The sequence below is a fragment of the Girardinichthys multiradiatus genome, chromosome Y (assembly GCF_021462225.1).
Source record: "Girardinichthys multiradiatus isolate DD_20200921_A chromosome Y, DD_fGirMul_XY1, whole genome shotgun sequence".
Lineage (NCBI taxonomy): Eukaryota > Metazoa > Chordata > Actinopteri > Cyprinodontiformes > Goodeidae > Girardinichthys > Girardinichthys multiradiatus.
The window spans coordinates 9389788-9408190 of record NC_061818.1 but is presented as its reverse complement, the minus strand read 5'-3'; the positions used below and the strand labels follow the sequence as shown (position 1 = coordinate 9408190).

Sequence of the window (18403 nt, the reverse complement as noted above, 5' to 3'; positions counted from 1 at the left end):
ACCAAATCAAACCATTTACTCAGATGTAATGGAGCACTTTAAATAACTTAAAATCTCTTCAGGTTATTTAACTACATAACTAATTTTAAAATAATGTGTATGTAACTGAAAACGTTAAGATTCATGATTTCCTTTCAGACAGAGACCCTGGATTTCAATTAAATTTTGCACAAAGGTTACAATTTTCTTCTGTTTTAGCAAAGACATTTTGGGAGAAAAAGTCTTTCCTTAGGATGACTGCAAACTGAAAAAAGGAGCTTAGTCCCAAGAAGGATTTTTCTTTATGTACATTAAACAAGCTGCGAACTCTAAAACAGTTTTCCCATGAAAGTACTTCATAGCCACTCGTTTTTCCCCATCTCTATCACTACAGTGAGCTTTAATTAACATGTCAATGGTCCTATATTTTCTGACATCGCCCAGAGGAAAGCTTTAAAGTTATTAAATCTATATAACTCCAGTCTGCTTAGAGATTTGGGGAAATAAACAAAGTAAGGATCAAAAAAGTATTTGAACTTGGCTTCCAATTTTAGATAAAAGGTAATTGGAATGGAGGTTCAGAAGTAATTGAGCATTTTATGGACCGGTTATTCGTATTAATGCATAAAGTTATGTTTTCAAAACCGCAAACAATTTGCTACGGTTTCTTTTAATGAGATGCCAGAGAAAGCGCCAGAGTTTTCCAGAGTCTTCTCTGGTTATGGGGAGAATAGGGTAGCAAAGAGCTGCCCCTCCTCCACCTGTTGTTGAACACTGTTAGTCAGCTAACTGAGGAAAGGCCACTACACGTTTCCCTCTCTAACAAAACAGAAAAATTCAGTTTTGCCTTTGTGGCTTTCACTTTTATTGAGATAACACTGTTTTCAAACTACGGTTTTCAAGCTACGAGCCGCATGTTTGTCAAGCAGCGGACTGCAGGCTTGCTACTTGACCAAATAGTCAGACAATTTAACCACCTAAATATCTGATATTTTGTTAAACTAGATTATAATACTCTGTTTTTTCAATAAAGACTACAACCGCAAAACAATATTTTGTAAAGTAATCATACTTACTTTACACTACTACTGATTTAGCAAGTGTTTATATTTTTGCTTAAGTCGGTTTTGTAGAATGAAAAAGAATGTTAGCAAATGTTATAAGTATAAGTGTAAAAAATAATACATTCAACTATTTTAGCAGCCGTACAGATAACTGTTGCTGCTCTGTTTTGAATAAAATAGATAATTGTATTTACATTTTGTAAAAGTACGATATGATAGAAAACTTAGAAATCCTTGATATGCCTTGATAACTGCACCATGTCTGATTGAGACAAGGACAAACGACTGCACAATAAGGAATAAGATGGATCAGGCATGTAACCAAGTTAGTTTAAGTCAAAATGCTTTTTTTTGAAGACCTATTTGGCAGGTTAGTTAGTTTGGCATAATCTTGGTGTTTTTAAACAACCAGGTGTCTGTTCCATGCTACATCTGGTCAAGATTTTTGAAAAAACAAATTGACATGGTTTCAAGTGACTAGTGTCACTATTTTTGTAGTGCACTCCATGACAGGTATAATTTGAGACTGAACCCCAGAGCAAGCAAATGAAACAGAAATACCTTGAAAACATTTAACACTGAGAGGACAAATAAAATGTGTAGATGAGATGAGTTTAAGCATGGCAGATATGAACAGATGGAGAGGCGATGAGAGAGAAAAAAACTGACAATCGATTGCAGAGAGGACAGATGAATGAAGTCGCACAGCGATGACTTCAAATGAATTTTCCGAGTGATGGCATGAATATGTTTGTGTGCTGGGTATACGCATAAACCAGCTGGTCTGTTTCTTGGTGTACGAGTCCTTCAAACATTCAAAAGATAGTCTGCCCTCGCATTAAGTAGATTCTCCAAAGGAACTGATTGCATTTTGAAACCAGAAAAGATAAAAATAAGTTTTGATCAGCATCAAATTCTTCTAATAAACAACATAATAGGGCAGGTTTTAGGTAATTTTAATAAAAGAAAGTAATAGGACTTTGTCAAAAATAACACAAATCAAAAACAAATTCCCCTCAATGAAGTAGGCCACCTAAAAGGATCAAAGAACCCGCTTCAGATACTAAACCTCTGCTAGTACCATCCAGAAAAGACTAAAGTTGTTTGTTCTTATTATTAGAAAAGATAAAAAGAGAGGAATAGTACGAGACAGGGCAGAGGCCTGAGAGATGATAGGTGTCTGAAAGACGAGATCAAACTGAAAGAAGAGACAGATACAGACGGAGAAAAGATCAGACAGCTTCTGTCTGCACTCACACCAGAGGAATTTACACTAGATTTGCTGATGTTGCAACAGCCAAGTCCCCAAGATGACCTCTGTTTAAAATAAACCCACATGCACACAGATGCATGCTTATACACAGCCGCATTAGTGATCAAGCACACAGTCCACCAAAAAAAAAAAAACGAACCCTGCAGGCAGTGAAAGATGCATAAAAAGCTCAACTCAGAGAAATTAAAAAAGGAACTTTTAAGCAGCACAGTGGCCCAAGGCTGTGAGAGTGTCCGTATGCATTTTTGTGTGTGTGAGCATTAGGTGATATCATTCTGACCACATTTATGATCAAACCCATCTTGTCAGAGAAAGAAAAAAAAATTACAAAAGACACAGAGCTATTTTCAAGATTTTTTGCAGAAACTTTAAGGACGTGCACCTTCTCCCTTGTGGTTTATTCCAAAGCGAAAAAACAAAAACCCCCTCTGAGATCATGCAGAGGACATCTGCACCAAACTTCAAAGCACCGATTTTGTGCATGCACAGTAATGCCACAGTGGTGTTATCATCACCACCATCATTATATCTATTGCATCCCTGCCACACATCCTTCAGCAATAACATCATTATGTTCTGACTTACCTGTGCACAACATGCCATATAGGAGAGATACAGTGTAAAGTTATTGGCAGAAATAGATAAAAATGCGAAGAGAACAGAATGTGAGAGTGAAGAAAGACAAGAGGAGAGATCCAGCATAAAGTTGGCAGTCTTAGGAATAAACCTACTGCTCTGTGCGCAGGTGGATGAGTGTCATTTGCACTTCTTGTGTTTGATCTGCACATCAGACTTACAGCTCTGGGTTTGAACGGGGGCTGTACTTCCTTGTTCTCCAGTTTCTCCCAGTCCATGTAGCGGAAGAAGCTGTGGTCTCTGATATCCCGCTCCCCCTCTGGACCACAGCCCAGTCGTTTGGCTGGATGCTTCGTCATCAGCTGCACAAAAAGGGAAAATATGAAAACAGGTTTGCTGCAGGCCACTCCACCTGTTTCCACTAGCATTCTCCACTTTTTCAGCCTAGTGGATAAGTGACTTTTTCCTATTTTGTTCCGCTCTGTTTTCAGGTCTTTATTAGTCTGCAGTACATGCAGAAGCTTCTTCACACCTACATGCATTGTTCCTTCACTATCTCCTTTCACCAAATTAATTATTTATGAACTGTAATTCATCTGCAGTTGTTCATGTTGTACAATGAACAAATCTGTCAACCGGAGTACTGCCTAATTTCATTGTCGCATTTGTGCTTCAGCTGCTGCATGAACATTGTTAACATCTATGTGAATGTCACAGTGAATGAAGATGTACAATACAATGCACAATAGTCATCCTGGTCCACTGTAAAACCTGCATGCAGAAAACAGCAATGCCACATGCTTCCATCTGCTGAAAAGCTTTATGGAGATGAAGATTTCATTTTTCAGCACGACCTGGCACCTGCTCACAGTGCCAAAACCACTGGTAAATGGTTTACTGACCATGGTATCACTGTGCTCAATTGGCCTGCCAACTCTCCTGACCTGAACCCCATAGAGAATCTGTGGGATATTGTGAAGAGAACGTTGAGAGACTCAAGACCCAACAATCTGGATGAGCTAAAGGCCGCTATCGAAGCATCCTGGGCCTCCATAAGACCTCAGCAGTGCCACAGGCTGATTGCCTCCATGCCACGCCGCATTGAAGCAGTCATTTCTGCAAAAGGATTTCCGACCAAGTATTGAGTGCATAACTGTACATGATTATTTGAAGGTTGACGTTTTTTGTATTAAAAACACTTTTCTTTTATTGGTCGGATGAAATATGCTAATTTTGTGAGATAGGAATTTTGGGTTTTCATGAGCTGTATGCCAAAATCATCCGTATTAAGACAATAACAGACCTGAAATATTTCAGTTAGTGTGCAATGAATCTAAAATATATGAATGTAAAATTTTCATCATGACATTATGGAAAATAATGAACTTTATCACAATATGCTAATATTTTGAGAAGGACCTGTATGTTCAATTTAGGTCTCACCTGACCAGAGCACCTTCTTCCAAATGTTTGCTGGTCTCCATGTGGTTTATTCACTAATGTCCTCTAACAAACATATAAGGCCAGTGGGAGTGGTGGCCTAGCGGTTACAACAGGAGGTTTGTGTTCCAGAGGGGACACAAGGGGCCAGGTTTGTATCCCACAGATTACCACTCTGGGTCCCTGAGCAAGACCCTTAGCCCCAGAATGCTCCCCGGGCGCCGCACAATGGCAGCCCACTGCTCCTTATAAGGGATGGGTTAAATGCAGAGGACATATTTCATTGTAATGTACATGTGCAATGACCAATAAAGATGATTATTTATTTATTTTTTACAGAACAGCTCAAATTAATTTATACACTCTTGTACTTCATTTGCTACATATGTGATCTCTGAAGGCAGTTGGTTGTGATGGATTTTATCTAGGGTTATCAGAGTAAAGGGGTTATATATGAATGGATGCCACAATTTTCAGACTTTTATTTGCATAAAAGAACTGCTAATATCATGTTATTTCCACATCCTAAATATGCATCGATGTTGTGTTGGTCTATAACAAAAAAACACAAAAGTGCATGAGGTCACATTCTCATTTTCTGCTGTCTTTTTCATGTTAAAGCACACATTGCTTTAGGCAAGGCTCAAATATATTTCTTTTGTTTTTTTCTTTTCTACTAATCAAATGGAAATTTCATAATTTATGAAATTTCATAAAATGTCATAATTTAGCTAAAATATAGAACATCTTACTACTACATGTACATATGGCGTTCAGTTTGTGTCCTGCTACTTTTAGATTTGTTAGGACAAATGACTGCTCATTCCTGTGAAGTGAGGACATCCAGTTTGTAACAACACACCAAGCCAACATGATAACTGCAGCATATCATATGATGCATATGCATGTAGGTGGTCCTTCAGATGAAATGTGGAGGCAAGACATGGTTCAAGAAGTGGAGTGGGAGGGACTTTGATCACTTCTTCTAGACTCTGCACTCATGAACCCAGTAAAAGAAATATATATCAGCAAGGATATGTTAACAGCTGTATTCTCTAACTGAAAAACTACAATAAGATATTTTGACAAGAAGGATTTGAGACCATAAAACTAACTAATTCGAATTCAACTTTCCTTGGTCAAGCACTAAGGTCACAAACAAAAACATTATAGTTTTTCTGCAAATTAAATGCATAGAAAAAATGCATTAAAGAGAAAGCACAGATTAAATATATAAAAGGTACCTCCACAAAAATACAGTAGCAATGCATTCTATGTGCCCTTTTATAAGACTTAACATGGTATGGAGGAAAAACAGAGCCGGTATAGTTTTGTAGATGCTTTTTTGGTTTCTTTTATTGTTTTACTTTCTATAAAATGTGTCTCTTTAACTTTAGTCTCTTTAGTTTTAGATTTCCCTTAAGAAACACAAAGAGCTCTGAAACATTCATAATTTTTTAGCGTATATGTTTTACCACCAAACTATTTACATTTATTAGTTTATTTTTATAAGGAAAAGAATTCAACATCAAATAATAGCAAACGCTTAAATATTTGTGGTCTCAGCTAATTTGCAATGCCTATCCATAGGTGGGCTTTTGGTTACATAAAAACATAAATATTGCACTAAAAGAATAAAAATCATTAAGGTCTAACAGTACAAAATGAAAAAAACAAAACACAATGCAAACATTAAACAATGAATGATAGCGATTATTAATAATATATAAATGATGCTTCTTAAGGAACTACTTTAGCTTTAATCTAAAAGGGTGTCAGTCAGTGTTAAGTTTTAGGTTGTCGTTAAGGTGTTGCACATGTTGACCCTTTGTACAGAGAAGGTCCATTGTGCCAGAGAGGTTTCATGTAAAGCCACCTTAAAATGTATTCTAAAACATTAGAATCCAAAAAACAGAGTGAAATCATTGTAAGGTTTCATTCGTACATCAAATGTTTTTAGAGAAACATTTGAATCTGGCAGAGTTAGACTCAGCAGATCATATAAATCGGTTATTGGAACCAGCTGAGAAAACGTCTGTCTGCATCTCTGTTTTTGTTCTCTGTGTATACCTGAAAGTCAATGCTACTTTTTCTTTCATGGAAATTACTTGTAGTGTTTAAAAAGCCAGGGCTCATCCAGTCAAAGGCACAGACACAAAATGACTTAACCCACGCAGCGCTGGCAGGGAGCAGAGGGAACCGGGGGTGGACATAGTCGAGCTTTCATGCTCCACTGAAGATTCACTGTCGTAGCACTACAACCCAGTAATCATAACTAATACATAACATACAGCTTGTGAGTGCCTGACTGTGTGTGTACGTGTATCTTAGTGAACACCATTTCTATTAATTTGCTGATGAATGACTTTGCTTTTACATTTACTAGAAATGCCAGTATGACTAATATCAGACCAGAACATGTTCAGAGTACTTTCATTCATTAAAATAAAGCTTAAAAAAAAGAGATTAATCTCTGTTGGTTTCTACCTTTAAAAACAAAAATATTAGTTCTTTTGAAATAATGATATGCAAACAACCTTCTTCAGACTAGTTCGTTTAGTATATGCATATCTTTTTCTTTTTTAACCTTTCTTACATCCATGACATGGAGACTCTAGAGAGACTACATGATCAGAGTAAAAGGACTGAACATATGTTACGGCAAACCATCTATCAGCCTGTACAAGCAATGTTCGTATTGTGTGCATCGTGTTTGTGTGAAGTCAGCGAATCTTAGAGTTAGCAGATGAGACAGAGGTTTATTAGAGAGGACCGACTCCATTTTCTGTAGTAATCAGCTCACCCTAAACCAACCCACCCACACCCACTAGACCAATACAGCTGGGAGTTGTCAGAGCATCTTTTAGTAAAGGCTGATCTATTTCCAAAGAAACTAAGCAAACCACACACACTTAAGCTATCAGACCAAAGTAGAATGTGCTTTCTACAATTATGAAGGACATTTTAATATATTATACTCTTCCGTTTACCCCCTTTCTATCATTTGTTCCAAATAAACTAAACAGCCTCCTTGTTAGTCTCTGTGTCTGTTTGATACGGCAGGCGTTTGAGCATGAATACTCACTCCTTTACATATGCCGACAGCTTCCTTAGACATCGACTTGGGATAGGAGACGTGATGCTCCATTATGGACTGAAACAACTCGTCCTCATCCTCACCGTCGAATGGGGGCTGCAGAGGAGAGGGAAGAGTTGAGGGAGGAAAAGGAATAAGTAACACAGGAAAGATAGAGAGACTTCCAAACTTAGAGCCATCTTTTGTAAAGATTTGAAAAAGCCTTAAAATAAATGCATTTTGTATTGCATTTGCATAATCTCACACTAAAGCCTTTTAGTTGACTACATTTATATAGTGGCAAAAAATCCCATGTCATAAAATAATTTATTTTTAGGAAAATCACTGTTGGCACAATTATTGGCAACTTTTGTTCAACACCCTTTTACCAATAGGATCACACTTACTGTTCTCCTATAACATTTCACAGGGTTGGAGCATACAAAGAGACCATTTTATTTGCAAAATATCTCTAGATCATCCACAGTCTGGATCCTCCCTTATACTCGCTTCTCTTTAGCTCATTCCACAAGTTTTCTTTGGGATTCAGTCTGAGGACTGGAATGACCATAGAAGAACACTGATTTTGTGTCTAATGAACCATTTCTGAGATGATTTGGCCTTGTGTTTTGTATAATTATTTTGCTGAATGGTCCAGTGTTGACTCAATTTCACTTAAATGTTAAAGGCCACAATATTTTTCTTTCAAATCTCCTAGAATTTCAAATTCATGATGCTATGCACTCTAACCAGGTTCTCATGGTCTTTTGAAGAGAAAGAGGCCCATTATATCACAGATCCTCCACAGTCAGTTCTAGAAACTCTGATCAGTTAAAAAGGTTAACTATAAATTAAAAAATGTTTCAGTTATTTTAAAATGATTGTAATAGGTACCAAGAATTATACCACTGGTGATTTTGTCAAAAAATATTAACATGGGAATTCTGAATAATGCACTCAGATTCGAGGTTTGATTTTTCTACATTTTCAATGTAATGTTATGTATCCCTTTATCTGAGTTTTATACATGCATAGATATTGAAAGTAATAATGCTAAAAGTAAAATAAGATCAGTTATAAGATTTATTTTAACATCTTAGAGTAGTTTAGATTTGACTTTATTGTCATTGCACATGTCACAAGTACAGGCAACAAAATGCAAATTGCATCCGACCAGAAGAGCAGAAGCAATGAAAAAAAAAAAAATCTAGTATATAATGAGTGCAAGGATTAATTGTGCCACTATTGCTACAGGCAATTAGAATAATCTTAGCAAATATGCAATGTGTATAGATTATACAGCATTAAAAGATAATTGAGAATCTATAGAGTGTACAATAATGTAATGAATACATTATATATAAAAGTACATACATGTGTTTATTATGAAGGCAATAGAAAATAGTATGATGGTTATATACCTTAAGCTGTGCTGGGTGGCAGTGCATTATATGCAGTGTAAACAGTTAGTCTGGGGGTGCTAAGATGAGGGAAGTGGGGCGGTTGGCAGGGTGGGGGATGGTTTCAGACTTGTTCATAAAATCTGTTTTTCCAATTAATTATCAGTAGCCTTTGAATTACACAGAAATAGTGCTGAGACATTCCTTCTATTTTTTTTATTTGATATATTTTTTTTCTGTAAAAACCAAAATACAAATTTCATAAAGTTGAAGACCAACCTGCCCAGCCAACATTTCATAAAGCAATACTCCAAAGGCCCACCAGTCCACAGATTTTCCATAAGGTTGATAGGCAATAATCTGAAATTAAAGAAGAACAGTTGTAATAATCAACAACATTTAATAATCCTGAAAACACCCCACACACAGACAGAGTACCTCAGGAGCGATGTAGTCTGGTGTTCCACAGAAGGTCTTGGTCGTGATTCCGTCAAGCATATTTTCTTTACACATACCAAAGTCTGCGATCTTAATGTGGCCCTCACAGTCCAACATTACATTATCCAGCTTCAGATCCCTACAGTGGTATAAAATTGCATTTGTCACCTTCTGTGTTTGAGCAGTATATATGTGTTTACAGCAGTTCAAGTCTCAAAAGCTGCTTGATTTGTTTTTACTGGGTAATTAATGTAAAATATAAAGGTCAAAATAATCCAAAGTGTGTAATTGTGAATATTGTTGATCCTTTCCTTAAAAGAGCAGGGGGTGTTTATAATTAAATGTCTTGTAAGACTTGTTTCTATTTAACACATGTGTCAAGTGATGTTTCATCTCTTTTCATTTAAGACAGCAAAAAAACTTGGATTTCTGAGCCACATAGAAAATGGTCCATTTTACAACAGCCCTCAACAACCTGAAAAACTCCTACTGTACTTCCTAATGTAAAACACGGTGGAGGAAATGACATGTGAATTGAGGACATGATGATTGGAGCTAAATGCCAGATATGAAATATTTCTATCTAACAAATATAGTAAGTGCCTTTTGAATACCGCTAACATTCATTTTTGGTTCAAGCAGAAGGAGTGCAGGTAAGATGGCCAGCTGCACAATGTACAGGCACTGTTCCATTTAAAGAAATATATATATTTTAAACACAATCCACTTAGCCAGAGCATAGCACTGCTGACAGATTGAATGAATAATTGAGATCATCTTACTCTTCAGATGCAGAGCCAGCAGGGAACCCAGATTAGGCATGTGTTTCCCATGTAGTGGCTGAGAGTTTTTATATGAATAAGGTGGATCTACTGTTTAATGAATGCAACATGCAACTCTTTTTACCTTCCAACAACTTGAAGAGACAGACTAATATTTATGGGAGTGAATATCGGTCTTTTAGTATAATTTTGCTTGATTGCTATCTTTGTGATTTAGTCAGTGAGTTTGGATGTTACCTGTAGATGATGCCCTTTTGATGTAGGAAAAATAAACCAATGGCTATCTCAGCAGCGTAGAACCTACAAAACAAATGAACACAAACAGGGAAACAACAGCACCAATTAAAGGGAGGCTGAGAGACAGTGAGTAAACACGGGGGTTAATTTATGTGTATGTCTGCACAAAGGTCGGAGCTGTCTTCTTAAGGCCAGAGAACAGCTGATAAGATCAACAGGAAGGGCCTCGACAGACTTACCACGCAGGCAGACATGTTTGGATGGTAATGCATGCATATGATTTGTTTATACAGTGCACATAAAAATGCCAGCAGACAATCTGAAAGTGTGGAGGCATGTGAATCTGTTTGTGTTTGTTAGTTATGCCCACAATGCAGGAAGATAAAGTAAGAAGAAAGTAAAATTTAATGTGTTATCATTGACCACAGAGAATACAGGTCCTTCTCAAAAAATTAGCATATTGTGATAAAGTTCATTATTTTCCATAATGTCATGATGAAAATTTAACATTCATATATTTTAGATTTATTGCACACTAACTGAAATATTTCAGGTCTTTTATTGTCTTAATACAGATGATTTTGGCACACAGCTCATGAAAACCCAAAATTCCTATCTCACAAAATTAGCATATCATTAAAAGGGTCTCTAAACGAGCTATGAACCTAATCATCTGAATCAACAAGTTAACTCTAAACACCTGCAAAAGATTCCTGAGGCCTTTAAAACTCCCAGCCTGGTTCATCACTCAAAACCCCAATCATGGGTAAGACTGCCGACCTGACTGCTGTCCAGAAGGTCACTATTGACACCCTCAAGCAAGAGGGTAAGACACAGAAAGACATTTCTGAACGAATAGGCTGTTCCCAGAGTGCTGTATCAAGGCACCTCAGTGGGAAGTCTGTGGGAAGGAAAAAGTGTGGCAGAAAACGCTGCACAACGAGAAGAGGTGACCGGACCCTGAGGAAGAGTGTGGAGAAGGGCCGATTCCAGACCTTGGGGGACCTGCGGAAGCAGTGGACTGAGTCTGGAGTAGAAACATCCAGAGCCACCGTGCACAGGCGTGTGCAGGAAATGGGCTACAGGTGCCGCATTCCCCAGACCTGGGCTACAGAGAAGCAGCACTGGACTGTTGCTCAGTGGTCCAAAGTACTTTTTTCGGATGAAAGCAAATTCTGCATGTCATTCGGAAATCAAGGTGCCAGAGTCTGGAGGAAGACTGGGGAGAAGGAAATGCCAAAATGCCAGAAGTCCAGTGTCAAGTACCCACAGTCAGTGATGGTCTGGGGTGCCGTGTCAGCTGGTGGTGTTGGTCCACTGTGTTTTATCAAGGGCAGGGTCAATGCAGCTAGCTATCAGGAGATTTTGGAGCACCTCATGCTTCCATCTGCTGAAAAGCTTTATGGAGATTAATATTTAATTTTTCAGCACGACCTGGCACCTGCTCACAGTGCCAAAACCACTGGTAAATGGTTTACTGACCATGGTATCACTGTGCTCAATTGGCCTGCCAACTCTCCTGACCTGAACCCCATAGAGAATCTGTGGGATATTGTGAAGAGAACGTTGAGAGACTCAAGACCCAACACTCTGGATGAGCTAAAGGCCGCTATCGAAGCATCCTGGGCCTCCATAAGACCTCAGCAGTGCCACAGGCTGATTGCCTCCATGCCACGCCGCATTGAAGCAGTCATTTCTGCAAAAGGATTCCCGACCAAGTATTGAGTGCATAACTGTACATGATTATTTGAAGGTTGACATTTTTTGTATTAAAAACACTTTTCTTTTATTGGTCGGATGAAATATGCTAATTTTATGAGATAGGAATTTTGGGTTTTCATGAGCTGTATGCCAAAATCATCCGTATTAAGACAATAAAAGACCTGAAATATTTCAGTTAGTGTGCAATGAATCTAAAATATATGAATGTTAAATTTTCATCATTACATTATAGAAAATAATGAACTTTATCACAATATGCTAATGTTTTGAGAAGGACCTGTATACTGACTATCGACTAATAAGTAAAATAAAAGCAGTATGGCTATGGAAAAACAGGTTGGAAATATATCATCCACCAAGAATGGAGAAGAAACAGCTACTTCCTTTGTGGTTCGAATGCTCAAAAAGCTTGGTCATCCAATACAGAGTTTAGAATCATGAATCTTGTTTGTTACAATTTGTTGCATTTACCTAGTTTTTAATTAGATTTTTTGGACTATTTGATGCGAATGATGATGAACTTATACCCTAAATAGTGAAATTTGACGGAATCAAATAAAGTCTTTTAAAACCTCTTTTGGTGTGCTGTTTAACAGTTAGATGAACCCAATATGTAAACGAGATTCTACACAGAAGGTTGGGTTTAAGCAAAATAAGATTACCAGCAACAAGAACAGAAAAGTGAGTGAGTTTGCTTTAAAACCAAACACCCCCAAATCATGACAAAAACATGAGGAAGAGGATATTCTGGTTAGGCAACAAATGAAATCTGACTTGGACAATATATCAGGAATTGCTCCATTTCATAACGCTGTCATCAAATTAATACACACTGTTTCTACTGGGAGGCACAGTGGTGGTACTATTATGCTTTGTGATTATTGTCCATCTGCTGATGGAGAACTGATGATGAATAAATCTAAACAGGCCAGATTTGAAAAAAAGCATGCTACTCCAATAACAAATGCTAACCTGCATGCTTGCAGAGCAGAAAAACTACCCGGAAAAGATACATGTTTTAATTACAGATATTGTGTCTTGCAGAAGCAACTATGAGATGAATTAACAATCATGCTGCTTGGCTTTTTTACTGAGAGAAAAACATCATGACTGAGCTGTGAAACATCTATAGTATCTGCTGAAGATTAAGATTTGAAATTGAGGGCACAAATGAGGTGCATTTCTGTGTACTCACACAGCGTGGGGCTCTTTGAACTTGCCAACCTGCTGTATCTGATACATGAGGTCTCCGCCATTTATGTACTCCATGACAAAATATAAACGGTCCTAAAGAGAGAAACAGAAGAGCAGTCAGAGAGACGAGGGTCAGAAAGTTATTTCTATAGCACTTGATATCTAAGACACAGTTTAAATGGCCCTTTGACAGTCCTGTGTCATCAGGAGAGCAACAGCAATATAAATCTGTCTATCATCTGCATAACTGTGGAAATTTCTGCCATATTTCTTGACAACAATCTTTTAGATAAGATAAGATTAGATAAGACTTGAAGCAATTCCAATCAGTACCTTAGGGGCTAGCTATGGTGTCAAGTGTACATTGGTATTGCAAGACCCACAGCATCAAGGGCACTTACAACACCAGCACAAGCACTGAAAACTGTCAACTATTGCAAAGAAAAAAATATTTTGTCCAGGGGTAGATGGTTCACATTAGGCCAAGGACTAAAAACACCTACCTACTGAAAACAGAAGGAACAAAATGAAGAAGAAAGAGGGCAAAGAGAAAGAGGTGACCGAGTTGTTGTACGCAGAGCCAATCGGTCTTGAAGTAAGATCATTTTAAGAACCTATTTTCTTCAGTTATCTACTGAAATTGCCAATATGGTTCAGCATTTCAGAAAATCATAGAGGGATTTGGTTTGGGCCAGCGTGTGGTTGCGTGTGTGTTCTGTACAAAATACAGAGAGGTCTGTGTGTGCTATGATCTTTACCGTCTGATAAGCCTCATAAACTGATTGTTTAAAAGCAGTATGTTGGACTTGAGTGTCTTTGATTAAAATGTATTTTAAATGTACAACAACTTATAAATGTCTTTATATTTGTTGATGTGCAATAAATGTAGGCTACATTTTGTGGCTAAAGTCCTCCTCTGCTGATTAAATGACTGCTGAACTGGATCAGCACATTCACTTTTAGTTATGCATGTGTGTAGATCGGGTCAGCTGAGATTGTGGTGTCTCTTGACTAAGTGACAACACATCACTAATAACTGTGTGAGTTTATATGAAATGAAATGACATGCACTACATATAAAACCACCAAGCTATATTTACTCCTCGGTTGACTCATCTTCAGTATAATGCGGATTATACATCACAAGTTGAGCATGACTCGAGCATGAATTCAGGATGTGTATTCCAGCAGGGAGCTGGTGATGGCAGGCGAGGTAGCTGCTGTTAGGACCACAGCGTTCCCTGTGCACCCTGCAGCAGCATGCTGCTCTTACAATTGTTCCCATGTAACCTGACAATGCAGAGACCAACAAAGGCAGTTCAGTGTGAATCTGTACATTTTTCCTTTAACACTAAAGTCCATGCAGGTTCTTTATGTTTCTTTAGCTGCAATTTTAAATTGCCTATAATTTCCAGTTTGACAGTAAAATGTCACTTTTGAAGCTTTGCACCAAGAAGGTTGATTTGCTCATCAAGTATGGAAAGACATTGCACATTTTAGCATGTAATTTATTTCATGATACCAAGCAGACTAGACAATTAAATGTAGCAAGAACAAGAAAAAGTGGAGATCTGTAAGCCTAGTTTTAACAGATAATGTCTAAAATGGGGGTACCTTCAGAAATTTGGAAAAGGTGGGGCCAAGTATTCAGCCACAGCATCTTCCACAAATATTAGTACTCCTGATAAAGATTTGCATAAAGCAGAGTGGGCTGGGCAGGATTTTACATAAAAAAATATATATATTTCTAGAAGGTTTAATGGGGTCACAATTGTTGGTGAACATAAAAATTCCCCATTCAATAAATGCAACTATAACCTTTTTTACATATTAAAAAAAAAAATGATGTGGGGTAAAAATAGGACCAATTTTTCTTTGCCACTCCTCAAAATGGGAAAGACAAGAGAACATGTTGTTCAAGCTAGGCAGATGTCTGTTGACACCTGGAATTGTAACAATTTTGTCAACACATAAACCCTGCCTAACCCTAAGAAGGATGGTCAGGGAGGATAAAAAAAATCTAAAAAACAGCTCACTGTTAGAGGACTGCTGCAAAGGGTGGCATCTTGGGAGTCACCAAGTCTGTATGAAAACCATTAGACATCACCTACATGCTGATTGTTTGAGAGATATGCCAGGAAAAGGCTGTTTGTGTTTAAAAAAGTAAGCCAGTGGAATCTGCTAAAGACTACTGGGACTTTAGCTGGAACTGTGCACTGTGGTCAGACAAGAGTATTGAGATTTTCAACAACAAACACTGCATGTACGTTTAGTGAGATACAAAAGGATGAAAATGTAAAATAAATTGCATGGCATAACGAACTCTTTCCAATAACAGGAGATTTTTAAATGCAAATCTAGTGGACAGAAAACTGAAATGGGTCATGCCTGGATCTTTCAGCAGAATAGCAAAAACATATGACCAAAATCAAGGTAGAAATGGTTCATTTGTGAGCCTTCTTCCATGGTCGTAAATGAAAACCTGAGGGGTGAGCTGAAGAGAAGAGAGCATAGGAGAGGACCCAGGACTCCAGACGTTCTAGAGAGATACTGTAGAAAGCATTCACAGAAGGTGTACCAATAACTGTGCAACAAAAAAGTTCATGTTATGAATACATTTCTAAGAGGACATTCTTCCTCACTGAATGCTGGATTTTTCTAAATTTAAAAATGTCAACCTCTGCTGGTGCTTGTTTGTTTCTTTACCAGGATTTGCAAAGAACAGTGGTGGGAATAACCTTGTTGGTGTTAAACTACTATGTTATGTCTGTCAAGCTGGGTGTAAAATTGAACCGACTTTTGTTAAAGAAAATCTATTAAGAAAATTATTTTTGCAAAATAGGATGAGTTTCATCTTCAATGAACACAAGGGGATTACAGATTTCTTGTCATTATGTTAAATTGAGTTAATATCTTTTCACTTCATGTTTGGAATCTTTGCTGTAATTTGTGATCTAAAAGACAGATTCATCCTCGGTTGATAATCAAAAGTTCACCTACATTTTATTTAATTTACTTTAAGTAAATAAAGATGACAATTCTGATTTCACGAGATGTTTTCTTCAGTGTTAACAAAGCAGCTACAAGAATAAGACCAACCAACTCACCATAGTCTGGAAGGTGGAGTGCAGCTGCGTTAAGAATGGAGGCTTTCCGCTCAAAGCTAACACTCTCTTCTCCACCATGGTGCACTCAACGTCGTCATCTTGAATAACCACATCCTTCTTCAGGATCTTTATGGCATAAAGTTCCTCTGTTCCTTTACGCTCCGCCAGCATCACCTAGAGAGGAAGAGGAGAGAAACAAAGGCAGAGGTGAAGAAAACATTTCATCGATAGAAATAGAATACAGGGGTTGGACAATGAAACTGAAACACCTGTCATTTTAGTGTGGGAGGTTTCATGGCTAAATTGGACCAGCTTGGTAGCCAGTCTTCATTGATTGCACATTGCACCAGTAAGAGCAGAGTGTGAAGGTTCAATTAGCAGGGTAAGAGCACAGTTTTGCTCAAAATATTGAAATGCACACAACATTTTGGGTGACATACCAGAGTTCAAAAGAGGACAAATTGTTGGTGCACGTCTTGCTGGCGCATCTGTGACCAAGACAGCAAGTCTTTGTAATGTATCAAGAGCCACGGTATCTAGGGTAATGTCAGCATACCACCAAGAAGGACGAACCACATCCAACAGGATTAACTGTGGACGCAAGAGGAAGCTGTCTGAAAGGGATGTTCGGGTGCTAACCCGGATTGTATCCAAAACACATAAAACCACGGCTGCCCAAATCAATAAATGTGCACCTCAACTCTCCTGTTTCCACCAGAACTGTCCGTCGGGAGCTCCACAGGGTCAATATACACGGCCAGGCTGCTATAGACAAACCTTTGGTCACTCATGCCAATGCCAAACGTCGGTTTCAATGGTTCAAGGAGCACAAATTTTGGGCTGTGGACAATGTGAAACATGTATTATTCTCTGATGAGTCCACCTTTACTGTTTTCCCCACATCTGGGAGAGTTACGGTGTGGAGAAGCCCCAAAGAAGCGTACCACCCAGACTGTTGCATGCCCAGAGTGAAGCATGGGGGTGGATCAGTGATGATTTGGGCTGCCATATCATGGCATTCCCTTGGCCCAATACTTCTGCTAGATGGGCGCATCACTGCCAAGGACTACCGAACCATTCTTGAGGACCATGTGCATCCAATGGTTCAAACATTGTATCCTGAAGGCGGTGCCGTGTATCAGGATGACAATGCACCAATACACACAGCAAGACTGGTGAAAGATTGGTTTGATGAACATGAAAGTGAAGTTGAACATCTCCCATGGCCTGCACAGTCACCAGATCTAAATATTATTAAGCCACTTTGGGGTGTTTTGGAGGAGCGAGTCAGGAAACGTTTTCCTCCACCAGTATCACGTAGTGACCTGGCCACTATCCTGCAAGAAGAATGGCTTAAAATCCCTCTGACCACTGTGCAGGACCAAGACGAATTGACGCTGTATTGGCCGCAAAAGGAGGCCCTACACCATACTAATAAATTATTGTGGTCTAAAACCTGGTGTTTCAGTTTCATTGTCCAACCCCAGTATTCTGTACACACTTCATGGTTCAGTCATTGCTTTTCTCAAGACCTTAAAAACAGAACAAATAAAAAAATTGTGGAAAGAGATAAAGTGATTAGGGAAGAAGGGAAAACATTATCAAGACAAGAGAAACAAACCTCAATCATCAGGTTTTGAGATGTCACTGTGGGAAAAGAGAAACTGTAGAGGAAGGTTTCTGACATACTGATGACATACTGATATGTTTAAGATTGCAGATCATTAGCAGAATTAAATAATCATAAAATAAATACCAATTCGTCCTTAAACAAAAATGTGCGTTACAAAGACTATACATCTGTTAAATGTAGCTTGAAAATATAGAAAAATAACCACATCAGTCTGTTTGTCTCACTTCTAGTTCATGTAAAAGGTCCATGAAGGTAAAATCTGATTAAGTGTCCCAACTAAAGACAGAAGGTCTTAGATCACACCACTCCCTACCTTAGTCAAATCTAACTTTAAGGCAGGGGGTTGGAGCCTTTAAGAGGCAGTTACATCTCTGTCAGATTTTTCTCTCAGGTTTGATAGTCCCTTTGTGTCTCAGTTCAGCTTCATTCATGTCAACTAGTCTCCCTCCCTTGGCTTCTCTGCTTTCTGCTGCCATAGCTGC

General features: G+C 38.2%; 1 protein-coding gene across 2 annotated transcripts in view; it reads right to left on the bottom strand.

The window, feature by feature from the left end:
- The window catches only part of LOC124864744 (protein kinase C beta type), a 142258-nt gene that overhangs the window by 26875 nt on the left and 96980 nt on the right, over positions 1-18403 (bottom strand). For both annotated transcript variants that reach the window (XM_047359640.1, XM_047359639.1), the window contains exons 10-16: positions 16289-16462; positions 13183-13274; positions 10266-10328; positions 9247-9385; positions 9088-9168; positions 7418-7525; positions 3114-3254 (exon numbers count right to left, since the gene is read on the bottom strand). In XM_047359640.1, coding sequence (XP_047215596.1) covers positions 3114-3254; positions 7418-7525; positions 9088-9168; positions 9247-9385; positions 10266-10328; positions 13183-13274; positions 16289-16462 — 798 coding nt within the window. The remainder of the gene's footprint in view (positions 1-3113; positions 3255-7417; positions 7526-9087; positions 9169-9246; positions 9386-10265; positions 10329-13182; positions 13275-16288; positions 16463-18403) is intronic.